Source organism: Schistocerca piceifrons, chromosome 3, assembly GCF_021461385.2.
Source record: "Schistocerca piceifrons isolate TAMUIC-IGC-003096 chromosome 3, iqSchPice1.1, whole genome shotgun sequence".
Classification (NCBI taxonomy): Eukaryota; Metazoa; Arthropoda; class Insecta; order Orthoptera; family Acrididae; genus Schistocerca; species Schistocerca piceifrons.
Window position 1 is genome coordinate 261,447,512 of NC_060140.1, and position 18,473 is coordinate 261,465,984.

At 37.5% G+C, this 18,473-nt stretch overlaps 2 protein-coding genes across 2 annotated transcripts in view; one reads left to right on the plus strand and one right to left on the minus strand.

Moving 5' to 3' along the window:
- Window positions 1–744: 744 nt before the first annotated feature.
- On the minus strand, window positions 745–1,107 carry LOC124788568. Its single transcript, XM_047255839.1, has one exon. It carries the CDS (start codon window positions 1,105–1,107, stop codon window positions 745–747), a length of 363 nt encoding a protein of 120 aa, XP_047111795.1.
- A 13,575-nt stretch (window positions 1,108–14,682) lies between these two features.
- LOC124788163 (ribosome biogenesis protein WDR12 homolog) overlaps window positions 14,683–18,473 on the plus strand; it is a 49,931-nt gene continuing 46,140 nt past the window's right edge. Inside the window, exons 1-3 of the mRNA XM_047255316.1 lie at window positions 14,683–14,830; window positions 14,929–15,014; window positions 15,092–15,305. Coding sequence (XP_047111272.1) covers window positions 14,781–14,830; window positions 14,929–15,014; window positions 15,092–15,305 — 350 coding nt within the window. The 5' untranslated portion in view covers window positions 14,683–14,780. The remainder of the gene's footprint in view (window positions 14,831–14,928; window positions 15,015–15,091; window positions 15,306–18,473) is intronic.

An 18,473-nucleotide genomic window follows, 5' to 3' on the forward strand; every position in this document is an offset into this window, starting at 1 on the left:
CACAGACCCTTGATGTAACTCTACTTTTACTGGAAACTCCTTTGTCATGCCCTTACTACTTCTCACCTGTCTCATTGTTCCTCTGTACATTTTCTTCACTAACCTCACATACTTCTCTGGCGCGCACTGCTCTCTCATGCTTCTCGATATTTCATCCCTTGGGACCCTGTCATATGCTTTCTCCAAATCAATGGAAGCCATATGTAGATCGGTTTGTAGCTCCCCGTGTCTCTCTACTATCCGCCTTAAAGCATGTATTGCATCAGTCGTTCCTCTTCCAGGCATGAACCCAAACTGTTCTTCACACACCACACTCTCCTCGCGTAATCTTGCCTCTATAACTCTTTCCCGTATTTTCATTGTGTGTGTCATCAGTTTAATACCTCTATAGTTACTGCAGTCCTGCACACCACCTTTCCCCGTAAATATTGGTATCAGTACACTAGTTCTCCACTCGTCTGGCATCTCCTCCTGTCGCCAAATCTTCAAATGGTTCAAATGGCTCTGAGCACTATGGGACTCAACATCTTAGGTCATAAGTCCCCTAGAACTTAGAACTACTTAAACCTAACTAACCTAAGGACATCACACACACCCATGCCCGAGGCAGGATTCGAACCTGCGACCGTAGCAGTCCCGCGGTTCCGGACTGCAGCGCCAGAACCGCACGGCCACCGCGGCCGGCCACCAAATCTTCTTCATTAAATCCCAAACGAGCTCAATTCCCTTTTTACCGAGACACTCTCATACCTCAGCGGGGATCTGGTCTGGGCCAACTGCCTTCCCATTTTTCATCTTTTCAAGTGCCCGTTTGACTTCATCTCTACTTATATTCATTATTAATCCTTCGTTTGCCCCTCCTTCCTCAGTTTTCACTCTTACTTTTTCTTCATTCAGCAATTTCTCAAAATAATTCAACCACCTTTGGATTATTTTTCCATGGTCATGCAGAATTCTTCCTGTTTCATCTTTCATTTGTTTTATTGCTGTTAGATCCTTAGAAGCTTTATCTCTTGATTTGCCTATCTGTACCAGTTGTCTCATATCCTGATTTTTCTGTAGTTGTTCGTATGTCTCCCTTACTGATTCAGCTTTAGCTTTAGCCATGGCTCGTTTTACGCTTGCCCATCCTCAGCACTTCCGGACATATCCCACTTCCTCTTAACATCTTTCTTTTCTTTCACAACCTTCTGCACCTCTACATTCCATCACCATGCTTCCTTATCTTTTTGCCATCCCTCTCCCAGATGTTAACCCAAACACTTCCTCCCTGGTCTTCCTTATAACAGCACTATGCATTTTCCACCACTCCTGCACACTCTCTGCCTTTACCTTTTCCAGTACTTTTTCACTAAACTTCTCTCTCAAATTTTTATCCTTTAATCTCCACCACTTAATTTTCCTTTCACATTGATTCATGTGCCTCTATGTTTTACATACTTTCATCTCACAATCCGCTACAATCACCCTATGGTGTGTTGCTATTCCTTCACCGTATATGACCTTAGTATTTCGCACCCCCCCCCCCCCCACTATTTTTCCTTCTACATAATATGTAATCAATTTGGCTTTTATTTTCGCCACTCCTGTATGTTATTAGTTTTTCTCTTTTTCTTTGGAAGTAGGTATTCGTAATCACTAGATCAAAGGCCACTGCAAACTCCACTATCTTTTTTCCTTCCTCATTTCTCTCGCCATACCCCCATCCTCCATGCCACCTCTCTTCCCTACCTTTCCTTCCGCCAACATGACCATTTAGATCCCCTCCGACTATCACTCTTTCATTCTCTGGTATTCCAACCATTACTCCATCCAAATCTCTCCAAAATTTTTCCTTCTCATCCTCCGAACATCCCGCTTGTGGTGCATAGGCTGTCAGCACTGTTACCATTTCTCTGCCAAATATTATCTTAACATACATGATCCTATCATTTACTCTGCTGACTTCACATACCTCTTCTTGAAGCTCTCTGTGCAAAATAACTCCATCTCCATTTCTTGATTCCGGGCTTGCACTACTATAAAGTAGCTTATAGCCTTCAGCTAAGATCTTTGCCTTACTGCCCTTCCACCTTCTCTCTTGCACACACAAAGCCTTTATCTTGAGGGCAAATTACTTTGCTTAGTTACTGTTACATGGATGATTACTTTCGATAACTTCAAAAAGTCTCATTGGTTGGTTTTGTGTTCTCCAGTTCGGATGATTGTTATTATTTTGGTTCTCATTGTGATTTGAAGTCCGTGGACCACTGTTCTGCGGCACACTATTCTATTACTTTGGACATTACCTTTCCAAGCATCTTGTGGCGCGGTGGGGTTTGTCGTTGTTGCTCGTTCATATAGTCTCTCATTCATTATCCACCTAGCTCAGTGCAGCTTCCTTACGATGTCCCTTCACTCTGCAGTAGTAGATACTCACTAGGCCATGTAAAGCAGCGTTGATGAAGCCATGAGCTAACATTTACCACACAGAGGCCTCGTAACTCAAGTTGCGAATCAGTTGCTGTAAGTTCATCTTAACAAATTTCGGGTGATGGGGAAATGCAGTTTACCTGTAGTAAGCCTTTGGAAATTTTAGTAAACTGTTTTTTTATTCTTGAGGAAACACATAAATTTTCCATCAAGTCCGAATTTACTATATTCATTGCTCTATCACTCCCATTTCACATTCAGTCCAAAATGTTCTCACACGAAAAAAGCAGCCAGAATATCTATCAGTCCGACCCGATTAATGTTAGATCTGACAGTCACTGACCCACTACTATAGCAAGTTGAAACTTTGATCGTATCAGTGATCTTCACAGTTAGAAGTGCTCACCCGAGAATTCCATAAAGTATATGGAATATGCCATGCGGAATTTCACTAAGACCGAAATATCACACACTCATAACACATCGGTTACTTAATCAAATTGTCCTCAAAATGCTCGTAACTGCCTGAGTCACGACACTTCCTAACAGCAATGAACTCAACAGTTCTTCATTTTACAAGTGATTTTCTGTGTGACATTTAGCATGATGTTACACATACGAAGGTTGGCGAGCGACTCCCTCGATGCCACCCCACTCTATGCCTATCTAACTTTCTGCACGCGGGAACAGCTTAATTTCGATTGGCTAATGGTTTGAATGACCAATCAGAATGATCCTTCTAGATCATTCTAGCGGCAAAACTTGCCTGAGCCAATCACTAATCAGAAAATCATTTACATCATTCCAATGCAAATTTCTAATATAATATTTAATAAAATAGACCAAAATGTAAAATAAGCTTTAAATTAATTTATAAATTTATTCCACTCGAACTTCTATTCTGGCTGATTTCTTACAAAAGCAAGCACACATCGCCATATGTCATCAGCTTTATTGTTGCACCACGACTTCTATTCTGGCTGCTTTCTTACAAAAGCAAGCAAACATTGCCATATGTCATCTGCTTCATGGTTGCACCACAATCTTCCCACAATTCAATTTCATACGTTTTTACATAAAATAGTATTCAGTTTTCACGTATGTCCCACAGACACTTGCTCATTCATTCCCCTGTATACACACAACAAAATAATAAGCCAATAATAATTCTGAATGACTTTTTTACACTACGAAATTGCAGTGTAATTAAAGTTTTGAAAAGAAAAATTCCAATTAAGTGATTTTATACACTGAGAATTCGGGTTATGACTTTAGATGATAATAAAATGCAAACTGCTATTGTTCCTAACTGAGTTTTGAAACATGTGTCGGTTTTTGGACGTTTAAGTAATTTTCTCAGTCTCTGGAACGATATGAGATAAAAATCTGAAATTTTGACAGGGTTCATTTCTTAATAACAAAAGATGGTACACCAAGTTTGAACAAAATCGATTGATAATTACCATGATTTATTTAGATTCGTAGGGGGTATGAATTTGCATTCTGACTAGATGTTACTTGAGACTGTTCTCAAGTCTAGTAGCATCAGCTGCACTGTGAGTGATAGCAAAGACACAATCCTGCAGCCCCCGAGCTACATGGCTGCATGCTTTACTGCACTGAATATTATCCTGTAATAACTTGCTATGCTACAGTCTCACCTCATAATGTTATTATTATGGATACTGTTATTATTTCTGTGTGCAGGATTGTTCTATGTGTTACAAATATACGCAACAATTTTCATTTCAGTTCCCAAGGCAGTTTCGCCTTGAAAATTCGCATTATGTCTTCTATTGATATTGTGTCATCCCAATACTCAGTTTTGTTTAAGCACTTTTCAAAATGTTTACGTAATTTTTCCTACTTGCTATAGTGAACTTCTCAGGAATAAACTTCTGTAAGTAACTCCTCTTTAACGTGGTGAGACCAATATTTGTCAAGATAAGCTCTTTCAAACTGCTCATAAGTTTCACACTAACCTGTAATTTCCAATGCCAGAGGGCACCACCATATTGAATATGTGAAGCCACAAGTTTTATCTTCTCAGTATCTGTTCATGTTCTGGGCAGCACCACTCAAAAACTCTTTATGAAAATTAATGGATGAGGTCCCAATTTCTTATTGGGTGTATACACTTGAAACTGACAATGCTTTAGAAGACTTTCTTACATCAGTATTCTGGATAAAGAATTTGCAGCCCTCGTCTCGCACTGCAAGTAATTTGTATACAGATTAGGATCATGATTTACTTCCCCATACAACATTACAAGTTGCGGTGAAGCGAAGTATTGATTGCTGTTGGTGGCTACCGCTGCTGGAATCTCACACATTACTGCTTGCAGCAGATAGCTCACTTATTTAAGTGAGCTTTCACACCTTGTTTCCATTTCGGAAGTTCATGTGTCAACATAGATTTCAATTGAAATAATTCTGTTTTGGCTTCATCGTTATCTTCTTTATGATTGGTCAGAAGATGTGCACATGAGTTTTTTTCTTACTGTACGAAATTTGCTTTTTAACGTTTCACTGACTTGGCCATCTTTATGAAGCAACCAGTTGACAAATTAGATGTTAATTCTATCACATTGTTTAGTTAAACATTCGGTAACTTGTTCATATTTGTTATATAATGAGGTAACAAATTCATCTTTCATCTGGTTACAGTGGGAAGATATCTGTTGTACAGTACTCTGTAACGCAGACTGGGTATCTTTCAATTCTTTAACATCAGATTTCATTGGCATTTCTCATTCTGGTAAACTTTTATACGCAATTTTGTAATTTGCTTACTCATTCATGACTGTTTCTAGATTAGCTTTCAGTCTAGTAACTTAAGCATATTGCTCTTCTACTAAATGCTTACAATATTCACTCATTTTCTGCTTCATACATTTATTAATCAGCACAGTTTGCTCAAATGTTCGAAGTTATCGTTCATTTGCTGTTGAACTGCTGTTCTTATTTGTACCATCTGTTCAGCTGTAACTGTTTAAAATTTTCATTCAACTGTTTTTGAATACACGTACTGATGTGTATCATTTCTTCCCTAGCAGGATGGACAGAGTTTTTCTGTATCATTGTGGCTAGCTTTCTGCATATCTCAACAAATGGATCTAGTGTGGGGGACATGACAATACAATGTCTTCTTCAGATTCCGCTGGTAAATGTACATTATCCACAGCAAAAGTTGTTCCTTCGATTTCTTGATCAGGAATCTGCCAATCTTCAACAGTTCATTCCCAAACCTGCGTATCATCCTCTTCTGCAATTACACGAATTTTGCTGACTTTACCGATCTCCATTGCTTTCTCAAATAAGTTATTAAAATCAAAATATTCACGTTTCGTACAACAAACTCATTACACAAAATACAATTTTCTGATTCACTAATTCTCTAAAAAAGAAAAACAATCCAGTCGCACTTTGACATTATGTCTTCACTTTAGCAAAACTTCACCATCTTGTGTCATGTCTTTCAATTAAGATTTCTACTAAATAAAACATCACACGCTTTTCTGATGAAATAGTTAAAAAGAAAATGGGTACATGACCATACATTTTGGCCATCTTATTTTCAGAGCACAAACGTTTTTCACTCATAGATTAGGTTTCCTGGGATCTACTATCACCTTGCTTCTTGGATTCTATATGCTGTTTTTTCTCCGTACCTTTTCCTATTATCTCAAACAGGTTTTTATACACGAAACAGACAATACATAATACAAATCAAAATAAAAAATTTTACAAACTAAATATGGAACACAAAATTATATTCCTGCTTTTAATTGGCTGTTTTCGACCAAGGTTGCCAATTTAATGTCACTGCATCTCTTTAAATGAATTTTAATTATGTAAAACAACTAAGAAATGAAAATATTAACTTTCTATTAATTCTGAACTGAAATAACTAGCACTGACAGCAACGTTAAAGAAAACTTGGGCCTCTTTTCATGAAACATAATTTGTTTGATTCTATTTTAATGCTGTTATGTAAATTATTAAACAAGTTCAGAAACAACTTTAAAATAGCTATGGCTCACAGTTAGTTTGAAAGAAAGTTCTTTTGGTATTCTATAAACTGACTGTGAAATTTAATGTCTTTTTTTTGAAGAATGTGGAATATGTCATCAGATTACATAATGTAAAAATGATTCCAGATTCTACCGGAATTTAAAGATAAAAGATAGCTTCACATGAGATGACACTTCAAAATTAGATAGAGCAAAAAATAAATAAGTAAATAAAAATAAAAAACTTCCATATTTACTTATTCCAAATTACTATTCTTTTAAGGAATATATTTGTAATTCAAATTAAATAAAAACTGAATTTAAGAATGTATTTTCGAAGTAATTGACACGTAAATTACACTTGGCCATCAAACTGACTAATCTATAGTTATGACAGAAAAACTAAAAAATATCCATGAACATTATACTTTTATATAATACATTTAATTACTCCCAGAATAAGATTAAATATTTAATCTCCAGATAAGAGTTCAAGCTGAACACCCAGTTAAATTAACAATAGATCAAACAAAGTGAACAAGCAAATTAAGCAAAAAGTGAGACTGATGACCCTAGGATAATGATTTATATAGTCACTTCTGTCAATTATCTTTGTCTGTTTAAAGATTACATTTATGGTTATAGCTTTTCGTTTGCACAATTTACAGTGTCAGTTTCCACACATTTACATTACTAAAATTCAGAGGAAAAAAACTGTAAAATTCATCAGTAATGCCACAATGTGATAACTTAAAAACACAACCATCTGGAGATTTCACTCCCTGTATATTATGCGGTTTTTTTCTTTGATCTGTGTTCCAAAATCTGAAGGACTACTCTTCAGTCTTTAGGAAAGGGTAAGATGACGACACATGTGAAACAATTTTTGCAATCAAACATTGTAACACTTCCCTATAATATTTACGATGGAGTTTGTGTTATCAATTGCTCCATTCGTCATCTTGTTACAGCAAAGCAACATTACAGCACCACATATTTTAGTGAGTGCACGTTAAGGTATCTTTGGGTGTCAACAGTTTGCTTTGGTGGTTCTATAAAGTGACTTAGGTGGAGCATAATGTTTGCTTGGAGGTAACATCTCACATATAAAAAGACATGGAGGATTATATTTTATGATAAGACAGTTGGGATTGACTGTTTAACGTGCATGACCTCCAACAATACACAAAACTTTTAATGATGTTCATGTGTTTATTAACGATTTCAGTGATTTAAACTTTAAAAATACGCTGTTTTCCTCCTTTTTCAATGTTTTTTGAGCATTTTGCGATATATGTACTCATTATAAAATTACTAGATTTGTCATGATGGACGTGGCTGACGCTATAGATACTGGTTTGGCCAGCCAATTCTACAGCATCTGCTATCAACATCCAAGACTGCAGCGCACCACCCTGATTACCTTGATATCTCTTCCATTTACAACTGGGTGTAGATGCCAAGAAACAGCAAGAAGATGAAGAATGAAGCTTGCAACCAGTCACAATATAGCAGCAGTAGGAAACCCGGAATGTGAAAAAAAATGGTTCTGAGCACTATGGGACTTAACTTCTGAGGTCATCAGTCCTCTAGAACTTAAAACTACTTAAACCTAACTAACCTAATGACATCACACACATCCATGACCGAGGCAGGATTCGAATCTGTGACCGTAGCGGTCGCGCGGTTCCAGACTGGAGCACCTAGAACCGCTCGGCCACTCCGGCCGGCTTCCCAAGCCTTGTGTGATCCGTATCTGTCTGTAACTTAGAGCTTAATGAATTACAGTCATCAGAAAGCACATTTGCTCTAGGGGTTACAGTGATTGATGCACGGTGTGACAAACATCAGCATATTGTTCCCCAAGGAATGTGAAACAAAAATATACCAACAACATCAGGAAAAGCCTCTGGGTTTCTCCAACAGGACTGAAGTTTTGCTATTTTTTATCTTAGTTAATTTTTTGTATACAAGTGGAGGCTTTGCTGAAGAAGCTCAACAACACAAGCAATACTAAACAGTTTTTAAGAAATTAGTGAACTAGAACTAAATGTTTTATGTAACATTACTGGCTGAGATTACTTGAACACTAGATATGGAGAAAAAATTTGTGTGTAGCTCAATAAAGAGTTTAATATCATTTTACTAAACAGATGTTTGCAACTACTGAGTGGGCTTGATTTTGAATTTTTTGAAGATGGAAGCATTAAACTGAGATACTAAAGGAAGAAGCAACATAGAGAAAATTCATGACACTGATTTCTTGACACAAATTCTTCTTTTTTCTGCTTTGCTTCAAGTTGGCTTTTTATTTCTTAAGAGTTCTTATTTTTCCAAAAGTGAGGTAAAACAGTAAAAAATGCTTGAAAAAAGGCTGTTTTGCTTATTTTTCCTTTGGGCACAGATGTAAAACATGTTTTGTATTTTGGTAAAAATGTTTTTTAGGTATTTTTGCTTCATTTTTTCTCGATTTTGCTTGAAATTTGACAATTTTGCTCATTTTTGGAAAAGTGAGCTAGAATATACAAGTCGTTTCAAAGATATTCCCCCTAAACCTATTACTGCAAATACCTTTTCGTCATGTCTTTAACCTCAGAAACAATATGTATTACATTGCTTTGAGCACTCTACATATCTGCCAAGTTTCATCAAGATCGTTTACTAACACCTGTGAATGTTTCCTTGTTAGTAGAGGAATCTTTCATGCAATGATGTTGTATACTTGGTTCTAAGAAACCCCTTACACTGTCACAACTACCAGAGACCAGGTGAATTTTTAGTTTTTGTTTGACTATAGACAGTATTTTTAAGTTCTTGATGATGCATGGGAGTTTGTTATAAAATATGCATCATCCCATTTCAGGATCTTGTCACTTAAGTTTTTTGGTTATCCTCAGTAATGGGATATATTTTTTCTGCAAAGTTGTAGAGTTTTTTAAAAGAACATAGTTTTTCATATGTGTACAGTATAGGCACTGTCAGTGGTTTGATTTCCTTAAAGTTATTTCTGCAGAACTGGTTTTTATAAATTTAAAGACATGAACTTCTCGTATGAAAATGAAGTGTTTATCAATAGTTTTATAACCTGTCTCTTTGCAACTGCTGTTTTAGCTAATTTTTTAGTGAACTGTTGACATGTTCTGCTAGTGTTGTTTTGAATGACGTACAAGCTATATAACTGAAATCAGTCAAAATGTTGCATGGTTCCTGAACTGTACTTGATATACTAGCAGCAGATAAAACAAACATTCCTTCTATTATCACATTCTTGGACAGAAAAACAATGAGATGAACAAACTATATAAATAAAAATGTTATGTTTGTTTGTTCAAAATCGTTAATTTGCGAAAGTGCTAGACTAATTGCTTAACAATTTTGACCAATGTTGCATTCTAAAACAGGTGTGTTTTTAGGATCTATTTCTTAAATATATGATGTGTACTGTACATATACATAACTTTTGAGATTTTTTGTAACAACATTTCTTCATTATTAAATTTACATAAATATATGTGTTTAATATATTTAAAATATAGGTACATAAAAACGTGTGTATCCCAATAGACCACTGTGTCAAATGATAATTAAATCAGACTCTATGCTGCTGACAGCCATTGATATACATCAATGGGGACAATTGAAAATGTGTGCAGGACAGGACGATTGCAGGGACTTAACCCTGGCATGCACCACATGAGACCCACATTCCAAATTTAATGTCCACACACTTCATTCGTAGCTCCTGTCCATTACACTCATTACTCATGGCAGACAATCTTACCAAGTCCTGTAAGAGTTCGGGCAATACATGTGTATCTGCACAGAAGAAGAAGGTCAATGATTGATTAGCCTGAACTATATATGAAGATGGTATCTGTTCTTTCGGACATGTCCAAAAGAACAAATACCATTGGTGACCATGCAGCCCTCCAGAATGAAATGACAATTAAATCAAGACCATACGCTGCCGACAGGTGTTGATACACATCAACGGGGACAGTTATCCTATTGGCTCTAACTACCCTGTAATGATATTGGTTATTCTTGTTCCAGACTGAGCTGGCCCTAATAGGCCACATCTGAGCAATGACTATCCATTACAACAGACGCTAAGAACATACAGCAGCAGTAATGCACTATGACTACAATAAAGCCTTTACACTGAATGAACACAACCAAATGCACATTTGCAATCAATGCACAGGGTAATCGCTTATGTGAACCATCACCGATTTGTACCTGCAAATAATAATGTTCACTGGAGTAAAATATGGAATATACACTGAAGACCCAAAGAAAGTGGTACACCTGCATAATACCGTGTAGGGCCCCTACAAGCACGCAGAAGTGCCACAACGACATGGCATGGACTAGATTAATGTCTGAAGTAGTGCTGGAGGGAATTGCCACCATGAATCCTGCAGGGCTGTACATAAATCCGTAACAATACGAATGGGTGGAGAGATCTCTTCTGAATAGCATGTTGCAAGGCATTCCAAATATGCTCAGTAATGTTCATGTCTGGTGAGTGTGGTGGCCAGCAGAAGTGTTTAAACTCAGAAGAGTGTTCCTTGAGCCACTCTGTAGCAATTTTGGATGTGTGAGCTGTGGCATTGTCCTGCTGGAATTGCCCAAGTCCATTGGAATTCACAATGGACATGAATTGATGCAGGGGATCAGACAGGATGCTTACATATGGGTCAGAAAACCACTTGATACAATTTGAAAGGAGACCCATCCTACCAAACAACATGTTTCCAGTCATCAACAGTCCAATGTCAGTGTTGCTTTGTACTGTGCAATCCTGAAGGGTACACAAGTGGGCCTTCGGCTCTGAAAACCATATTGATAATGTTTCGTTTAGTGGTTTGCGTGCTGACACTTGTTGATGGCCCAGCATTGAAATCTACAGCAATTTGCAGGGTTGCACTTCTGTCACATTGAACGATTCTCTTCAGTCATTGTTGGTGCCGTTCTAGCAGGATGTTTTTCTGGCCGCAGCGATGTTGCAGATTTGATGTTTCACAGGATTCATGATGTTCACAGTACACTTGTGAAATGGTCATATGGCAAAATGCCCACTTCATTGCTACCTTGAAGACGCTGTGTCCCATCGCTCGTGTGACAAGTGTAACACCACTTTCAAACTCACTTAAATCTTCATAAACAGCCGTTGTAGTAGCAGTAACTGATCTCACAACTGTGCCAGACACTTGTTGTCTTATATAGGCATTGCTGACCGCAGTGCCATATTGTGCCTGTTTACATATCTGTCTATTGGAATATGAATACCTATACCAGTTTCTTTGGTGGTTCAGTCTAAATATGTATGGAGTGAGCATTCAGATGTTCACAAACATCTCCTGCAGTTCAAGTCAAGTGATTTTGGCATGGTGCATTTCAGTCCATATAGTGCTTGCCATATATTGAGTGTTATTACTTCTCTAGTAGAGATAGATCACCTTCAGAAGTTCTGCAGAACTTTGTATACTTGTTTCATAAACATCTTAACAGTCTGATATGTGAAACTGAAGTCAGCTTAAAAATATGATGAGCAAGAGTGTTGTGTTTTATGGCCACAATGTCTTAGCTCGAATTTCTCTTTAACCGCGTTTTTTTTCGATTACGGGAAGATGTAATATCCAACAACATTCTTTTATGTTGTTGTTGGACTTATTTATACTGTCAAATCTGTTTTACTGAATTACCTTACAATGACACTGTACCAGACATCGAAATGTCACATAAAAAGAATGCATTTGTAACTATGAAATTGTTACCAAAAATAAGCTTATCACATTACCTGTTTATCCACTATTATTTTCAGATATTTGACTCTTTATTCATGCTTCAGGAAACTAGAACACAAGTAAACTATCTCATGCAGAACTAGTTATATACACATGCCTGCATAATTTGGAAGAAATTAATAAGACCATCATTTATAGAATAATAAATATAAATATAATAAAATAAATAAATTTTATCTACATATGAACAAAGCACAAGTATGTACACACTTATTGGCAGTTTACTCAAACACATTTGAAAAATTTGTCTAGCACTTGTCTCATAAGTGCAGAAATTAGCTCTACAGTACAAGACTTTATAGTAACATGTCTTGACATTTTTGCAACATACAAAGTGCATCACATCAGCGCAACATTTACAGTTATACTTCGTTGTACATAGCTATGAAAAGTAACCAGTCTTCTTTTCACATACTTGTCTTTACATCCACTGCAACAACAATATTGCATCACATCTGTTACTAATACTCAAAAGTACAGTAACAGATATAAAACAAGGCGAATACATGTAATATTAAAGTTTCGTTACTACCGCAAAATGTAGACAAACAGGCATGTCCCAAAATTACGTGACTAGCACGGTTTGATGTTGGACCATGTTTCAGCCATGTAGTATATATATCTGTGGCTTTAGCTTAGCCTACTGTGCTTGCTTTCAACATCAAACCAGGCTAGTCACGTGATTCTGGGATGACACAGCTTGTCTATAGTTTGCAGTAATGGTGAATCTTAAATGTTAAGTGTATTCTTCTTGTTTTATGTATGTTTCTGCATGTTTGAGTTTTAGTAATACCAATAGTACAGTACTGTCGTCGATATAGATGAAAAGTATGTTGAAGAAGGACCAGGCACTTTTCGTAGGTATGTATAACAGATATATATTTGTGAATGTCATATTGATATGAGGCACTTTTTCGAAAAATATCGAGATATGGTATTATAAGGTCTTGTATTGTACATATTGTACTGTATTGTATGGAACTGGGGGCCTAGAAACGACAGAGAGGCTTCATCCCCGCTGTAGCCCTCAGTGGTTCACAACCCCACAACAGGCTACAGCAGTCTACACACCCCACCATCGCCCCACGCCGAACCGAGGGTTATTGTGCGGTTCGCTCTCCCCACCCAGGTATGTCTCACACCAGATGAATCCAACCCCAATGTTTGTGTGGTAGAATAATTATGGTGTATGCATACGTGGAGAAAGTGTTTACGCAGCAATCGCCGACATAGTGTAACTGAGGACGGAATAAGGGGAACCAGCTGCATTCGCCGAGGCAGATGGAAAACTGCCTTAAAAACCATACACAGACTGGCCGGCACTCCAGATTTCGACACTAATCCGCCAAGCGAATTCATACCAGGGATTGGCACGCCTTCCTGCCCAGAAAGCAGTGCATTAGACTGCACGGCTAACCGGGTGGGCTATTGTAGAGATAATTTGTACTATTTTGTGGCCTTGTGTTTACGAGACTAGTGGTAGAGAAAGTTGGAAGTGTGTTTGAGTAAACTACCAGTCAGTGTATACATATCAGTGCAATGTTCATATGCATGTAAAATTTACACATGACATTCTAATTTCCTCCAATTTATGTAGGTTCTCAAATTCTTGTGTGTCTATAAGTATTTCAGTGTGAGAAAGTTTCCTGTACAGTGTCACTGTAATATACCTGATTAGCGCAGATAGTACAGTAGGAATCAGCACAATAGCAAAAATAAAAAATAAATTCTGTTGGCTGTCACTTCTTTTATTACTCCAAAATGCCAGCACCGATCTCGTATTTTTTATTTTTTTACATAGTATATGGTTTTACATTTCTGATGTGATGATGAAAAAATTCCATACATATTTTACCTTGTCTGTAAAATAATATAATAACCGACAGTCACGTGGTGCAAATCGTTTTCCATGTTTACTGTAACAATTTCTTTGTTCCAGATGCTTTGTTTTTTCGTGACATTTCAGCGCCGTCTACAGTGTCATTGTAATGTAATTAATTACAACAGAGATTGAACGATATGAATAAATGCAACAGAAAACGTAACAAAAATATTTTTTACTGTCACTTCTTATCCCGTTACCGAAAAAACGAAAATATAGCGAAACCTGCACTATATACTGTGGCAAAATAGCACAGTACCATTGTTCTTCACATCTGTAAGCCAACATCATTTCCCGGCATCAATTGTTAAGTTCCTTGTACTTCCGAAGCTTATCTCTCTATAGCAGTGAAGTAATAACACTCAAAATATACTAAGCGCTGTAGGGCTAAAATGAGCCGTCCCGAAATCACGTGACTTGATCTGCAGCAGATATTGCGGACAGAATTCTCGTTCTGGACATCTAAATGCTCACTCCATAAATTTGTATCCTCTATGGTTGCACGCTTGCAACCTTGGAGTACGTTGCAATCAGAGATCATTGACGGCAACATTAGCTAACAATTTGGCTGGAGTATGTTTCTTAGCAAGTTTTTGAAGTTCGTAGATTATTGAAGTAACTTGCGAAAGTCTTTGGATTGGTTTGTCTTTGTTAGTGGTTTAAATGATGGCTGTGGCAGAGCTGCAGGTGCGGTTGTTTACGAAACAAAGTCAGTAAGTACAGGTGGTTTACAGGAAAAAGCATTTATGATGTTAATATCAACTAATATTTACCATTGTAAATGCTACTGACGCAATGACACATTGTGCAGGTATGCAGTTCCAGACACGCCGTTTTCTGTTGCTTCCAATGTAACGTGCGTCGAACTAAACGCATTGGTCAACGAGCTGCTAAGAGGTTTGTAAAATATGCTTTGGATATCTCAGTAATGGCATGAAACAGTAATTAATTTTTCTGTATCTTTCGCGAATTAGAAAACAGGACGTCAGAGTGGCATGATGTAGAGTTCGATTTCTTGCTATCCGGAGAATTCCTTCGTGTTTCGCTTCTGGAACATCTTGAAGAAAGAGTTATATCTAGTGAAGGCACAGTTGACATAGAATATGTGGAACGTTTCCCAGCGCCAGAACCGAAGGACTGTCTTCTACACGACGACTGGGTTTCCGCTGTACAAATTAAAAATAAATGGTATGTCATAAACATATAGGTCTAACTTTGTTATGCATGAGCCAGAAATCTCGTCATTCAGATAATAAATTTTAATGTTAATTTCTTTCATTATAAATAATTTGTAATGCCCAGTACATCATATAGGAAGAACCAAAACTCCACTGACAAGATTTCGAAAGTTGTTCAGGGATATTTTCTGAAAATTTTGGCAAAAGGATCCCCTGGTGGTTTTTCATAGAGTAATTTCTTACTCATGTTATACTGAGTCGCACTGGAAATATCTGCACAAAAGTGCATATGTCCATTTTATGCACTGTCTGTCTTGTGTGGAAGGAAAAAAAAAGTGTTTCGCTCACGCTTGATACTTGCTGTTAACAACAGTAATGCCCACTTTACTCTCAACTTGTATTCTGAGTTCTTTGGTTCCATCTTAAGTTTATTTGCTTGTCATTGTTAGTTGTGCATTAACAGTGTTTAAACTTCCTGTCATCTTAAAACTGCATGCTGGACTTGGGCTCAAATCTAGGATGTTTGCCTTTCACGGGCAAGTGCTATACTGACTGAACTATCAAACCACAACTTTTACATGTCCACACTGCTTTACTTATACTAAGCACCTCTTCTCCCACCTTCCAGGAGCACTAGTCTCACAAGTTTTGCAGGAGGATTATGAAATGTGGAAGGTATTAGATGAGATACTACTGGAGGTAAAGCTTATAGGAAGGGTCATGAGCGTGCTTGGTTAGCCCGCGAAAGGCAAAGATCCCAGGGTCATGTCCAGATTCCATAAAAAGTTTTAATTAGCCAGGAAGTTTCATAGCAATACACATTTCACTGCAGAAGGAAAAATTTATTCTGGTTAACTGTGTTACTTAATGGTATGAATAGATTTACAGTGAAGAGTTGATGCATGTGCACCTTGTGATTAGGTTCACAGAATGCTTTGGAATAGCAGTGTAGTGACACAGTGCTGAGCTGTTCGTGCAATGGCTGGAACATCATAGTACTTTCACAAATGAGGCTTGTTTAGTGTTGCAAATTTTGTTGATTGCATATTACAGGTTTTTTTTTACTGCTGTGAACATATTTCCACTGAAATAAATGTAATTGGTGATAGCAAACCAAGTAACTCCATAATAAGCCATAGGAGACCACAGGTTCTTATACCAAAACATTCTGGAAATATCCCTGACTAATCTCTTGAAATTTTGTTGACAGAGTCTGAGATTGTCTTGTTTGTCGAAAGAATTCGAATAATATGGATTAAATTTTGGTATTTCTAGTAATTTGAAAGGACCTTGTTGTTCTAGCAATTGTATAATATTCTGCTGCTCTCAAGTTGGGATGTGAGAACTTACTAAACGGGTCGCCTTTGCTCTAACTTTGTGGCATCTGTGGGGAGAGCCCTCATTCAGCGTAGGTATCATCGTGGTAGATATTAGGCATCAGTTACCAGTTGTCCAATCACAAAGAAAGCAGATGTCGACAGGTGTGAAAATTACCAAACTATTGGTTTAAAAGGTCATGGCTGCAAAATACTAACACGAATTCTGTACAGAAGAATGGAAAACCTGGTAGAAGCTTAACTTGGGGAAGAACAGTTTGGATTCCGTAGAAATGTTGGAACACTGGCAATACTGACCCAACAACTTATCTTAGAAGATAGATTAAGGAAAGGTAAACCTACTTTTCTAGCATTTTTAGACTTGGAGAAAGCTTTTGACAATGTTGACTGGAATACTCTCTTTAAAACGCTGAAGGTGACGGGTAAAATACAGGGAGCAAAAGGCTACTTTCAATTTGTACAAAAACCAGATGGCAGTTATATGAGTCAAGGAGCATGAAACGGGAGCAGTGGTTGGGAAGGGAGTGAGTCGGGGTTGTAGCTTGTACCCATTGTTATTCAATCTGAGCAAGTGGTAAAGGAAACAAAAGAAAAATTTGAAGTAGGAATTAAAATCCATAGAGAAGAAATACAAACTTTGAGGTTTGCCAATGACACTGTAGTTCTGTCAGACAGAAAAGCATTTGGAAGAGCAGGTGAACGGAATGGACAGTGTCTTCAAAGGATGATGAACATAAATAAAAGCAAAATGAGGATAATGGAACGCAGTCGAAATGAAGTCAAGTGGTGCCGAGAGAATTAGATTAGGAAATGAAACACTTATAGTAGTAGATGAGTTTTGCTATTTTGGGAGCAATATAACTGATGATGGTTGACGTAGAGAGGATAAAAAATGTAGACTGGCTTTGGCAAGGGAAGTGTTTCTGAAGAAGAGAGATTTGTTAACCTCGAGTATAGTTTTAGGTGTCAGGAAGTCTTTTCTGAAAGTATTTGTATGGAGTGTATGCAGCCATGTATGGAAGTGAACATGGATGATAAATAGTTTAGACAAGAAGAGAATAGAAGCTTTCAAAATGTGGTGCTACTGAAGAATGCTGAAAATTAGATGGGTGGATCATGTAACTAATGAGGTGGTACTGAATAGAACTGAGGAGAAGAGGAAATTGTGGCACAATCTGACTAAAAGAAGGGACCGGTTGGTAGGACACGTTCTGAGGCACCAAGGTATCACCAATTTAGTATTGGAGGGAATCGTGGAGGGTAAAAATCTTAGAGGTACACCAAGAGACAAATACACTAAGCAGATTCAGAAGGATGTAGGTTGCAGTAGTTACTTGGAGTGAAGAAGCTGGCACAGGATAGAGTAGCATGGAGAGCTGCATCAGACCAGTCTCAACTGAAGCCAACAACAACAACAGCTGGTGGGTGCAAGGTTCTGGCAATCTCTTCAGACAGACCACAATTCATTATAGACCCTAGGAACTTGGTTTTGTTGCCACACTATGTGAGGAACACAAAACCATGTGACCAAGTGACTAGCAGACCCTTTCTCTCCTCAATTCCTGGTTTGCACCTGAATGGATGGAGAGTCCTTTCTTTCTACTAAGCCACTGTTCTTTGTGGAGAATATTGGCAATGTATTTGTGAACTCTCTTCCCTTAGTAAATTGCAAAGTCTGTCTTAATTAAGACAGCGAAACCTATCCAGTCCCAGTCATTAATCTCTTATAAACACCTTGGTGGTGTACCTTTTACCATAACCTCCCTTATAGGTACGTCCAGCTGATTTCTTTTTTCTGTTCAACATTGTGCATGTGCAAACATATTTAACAGCAAAATTAT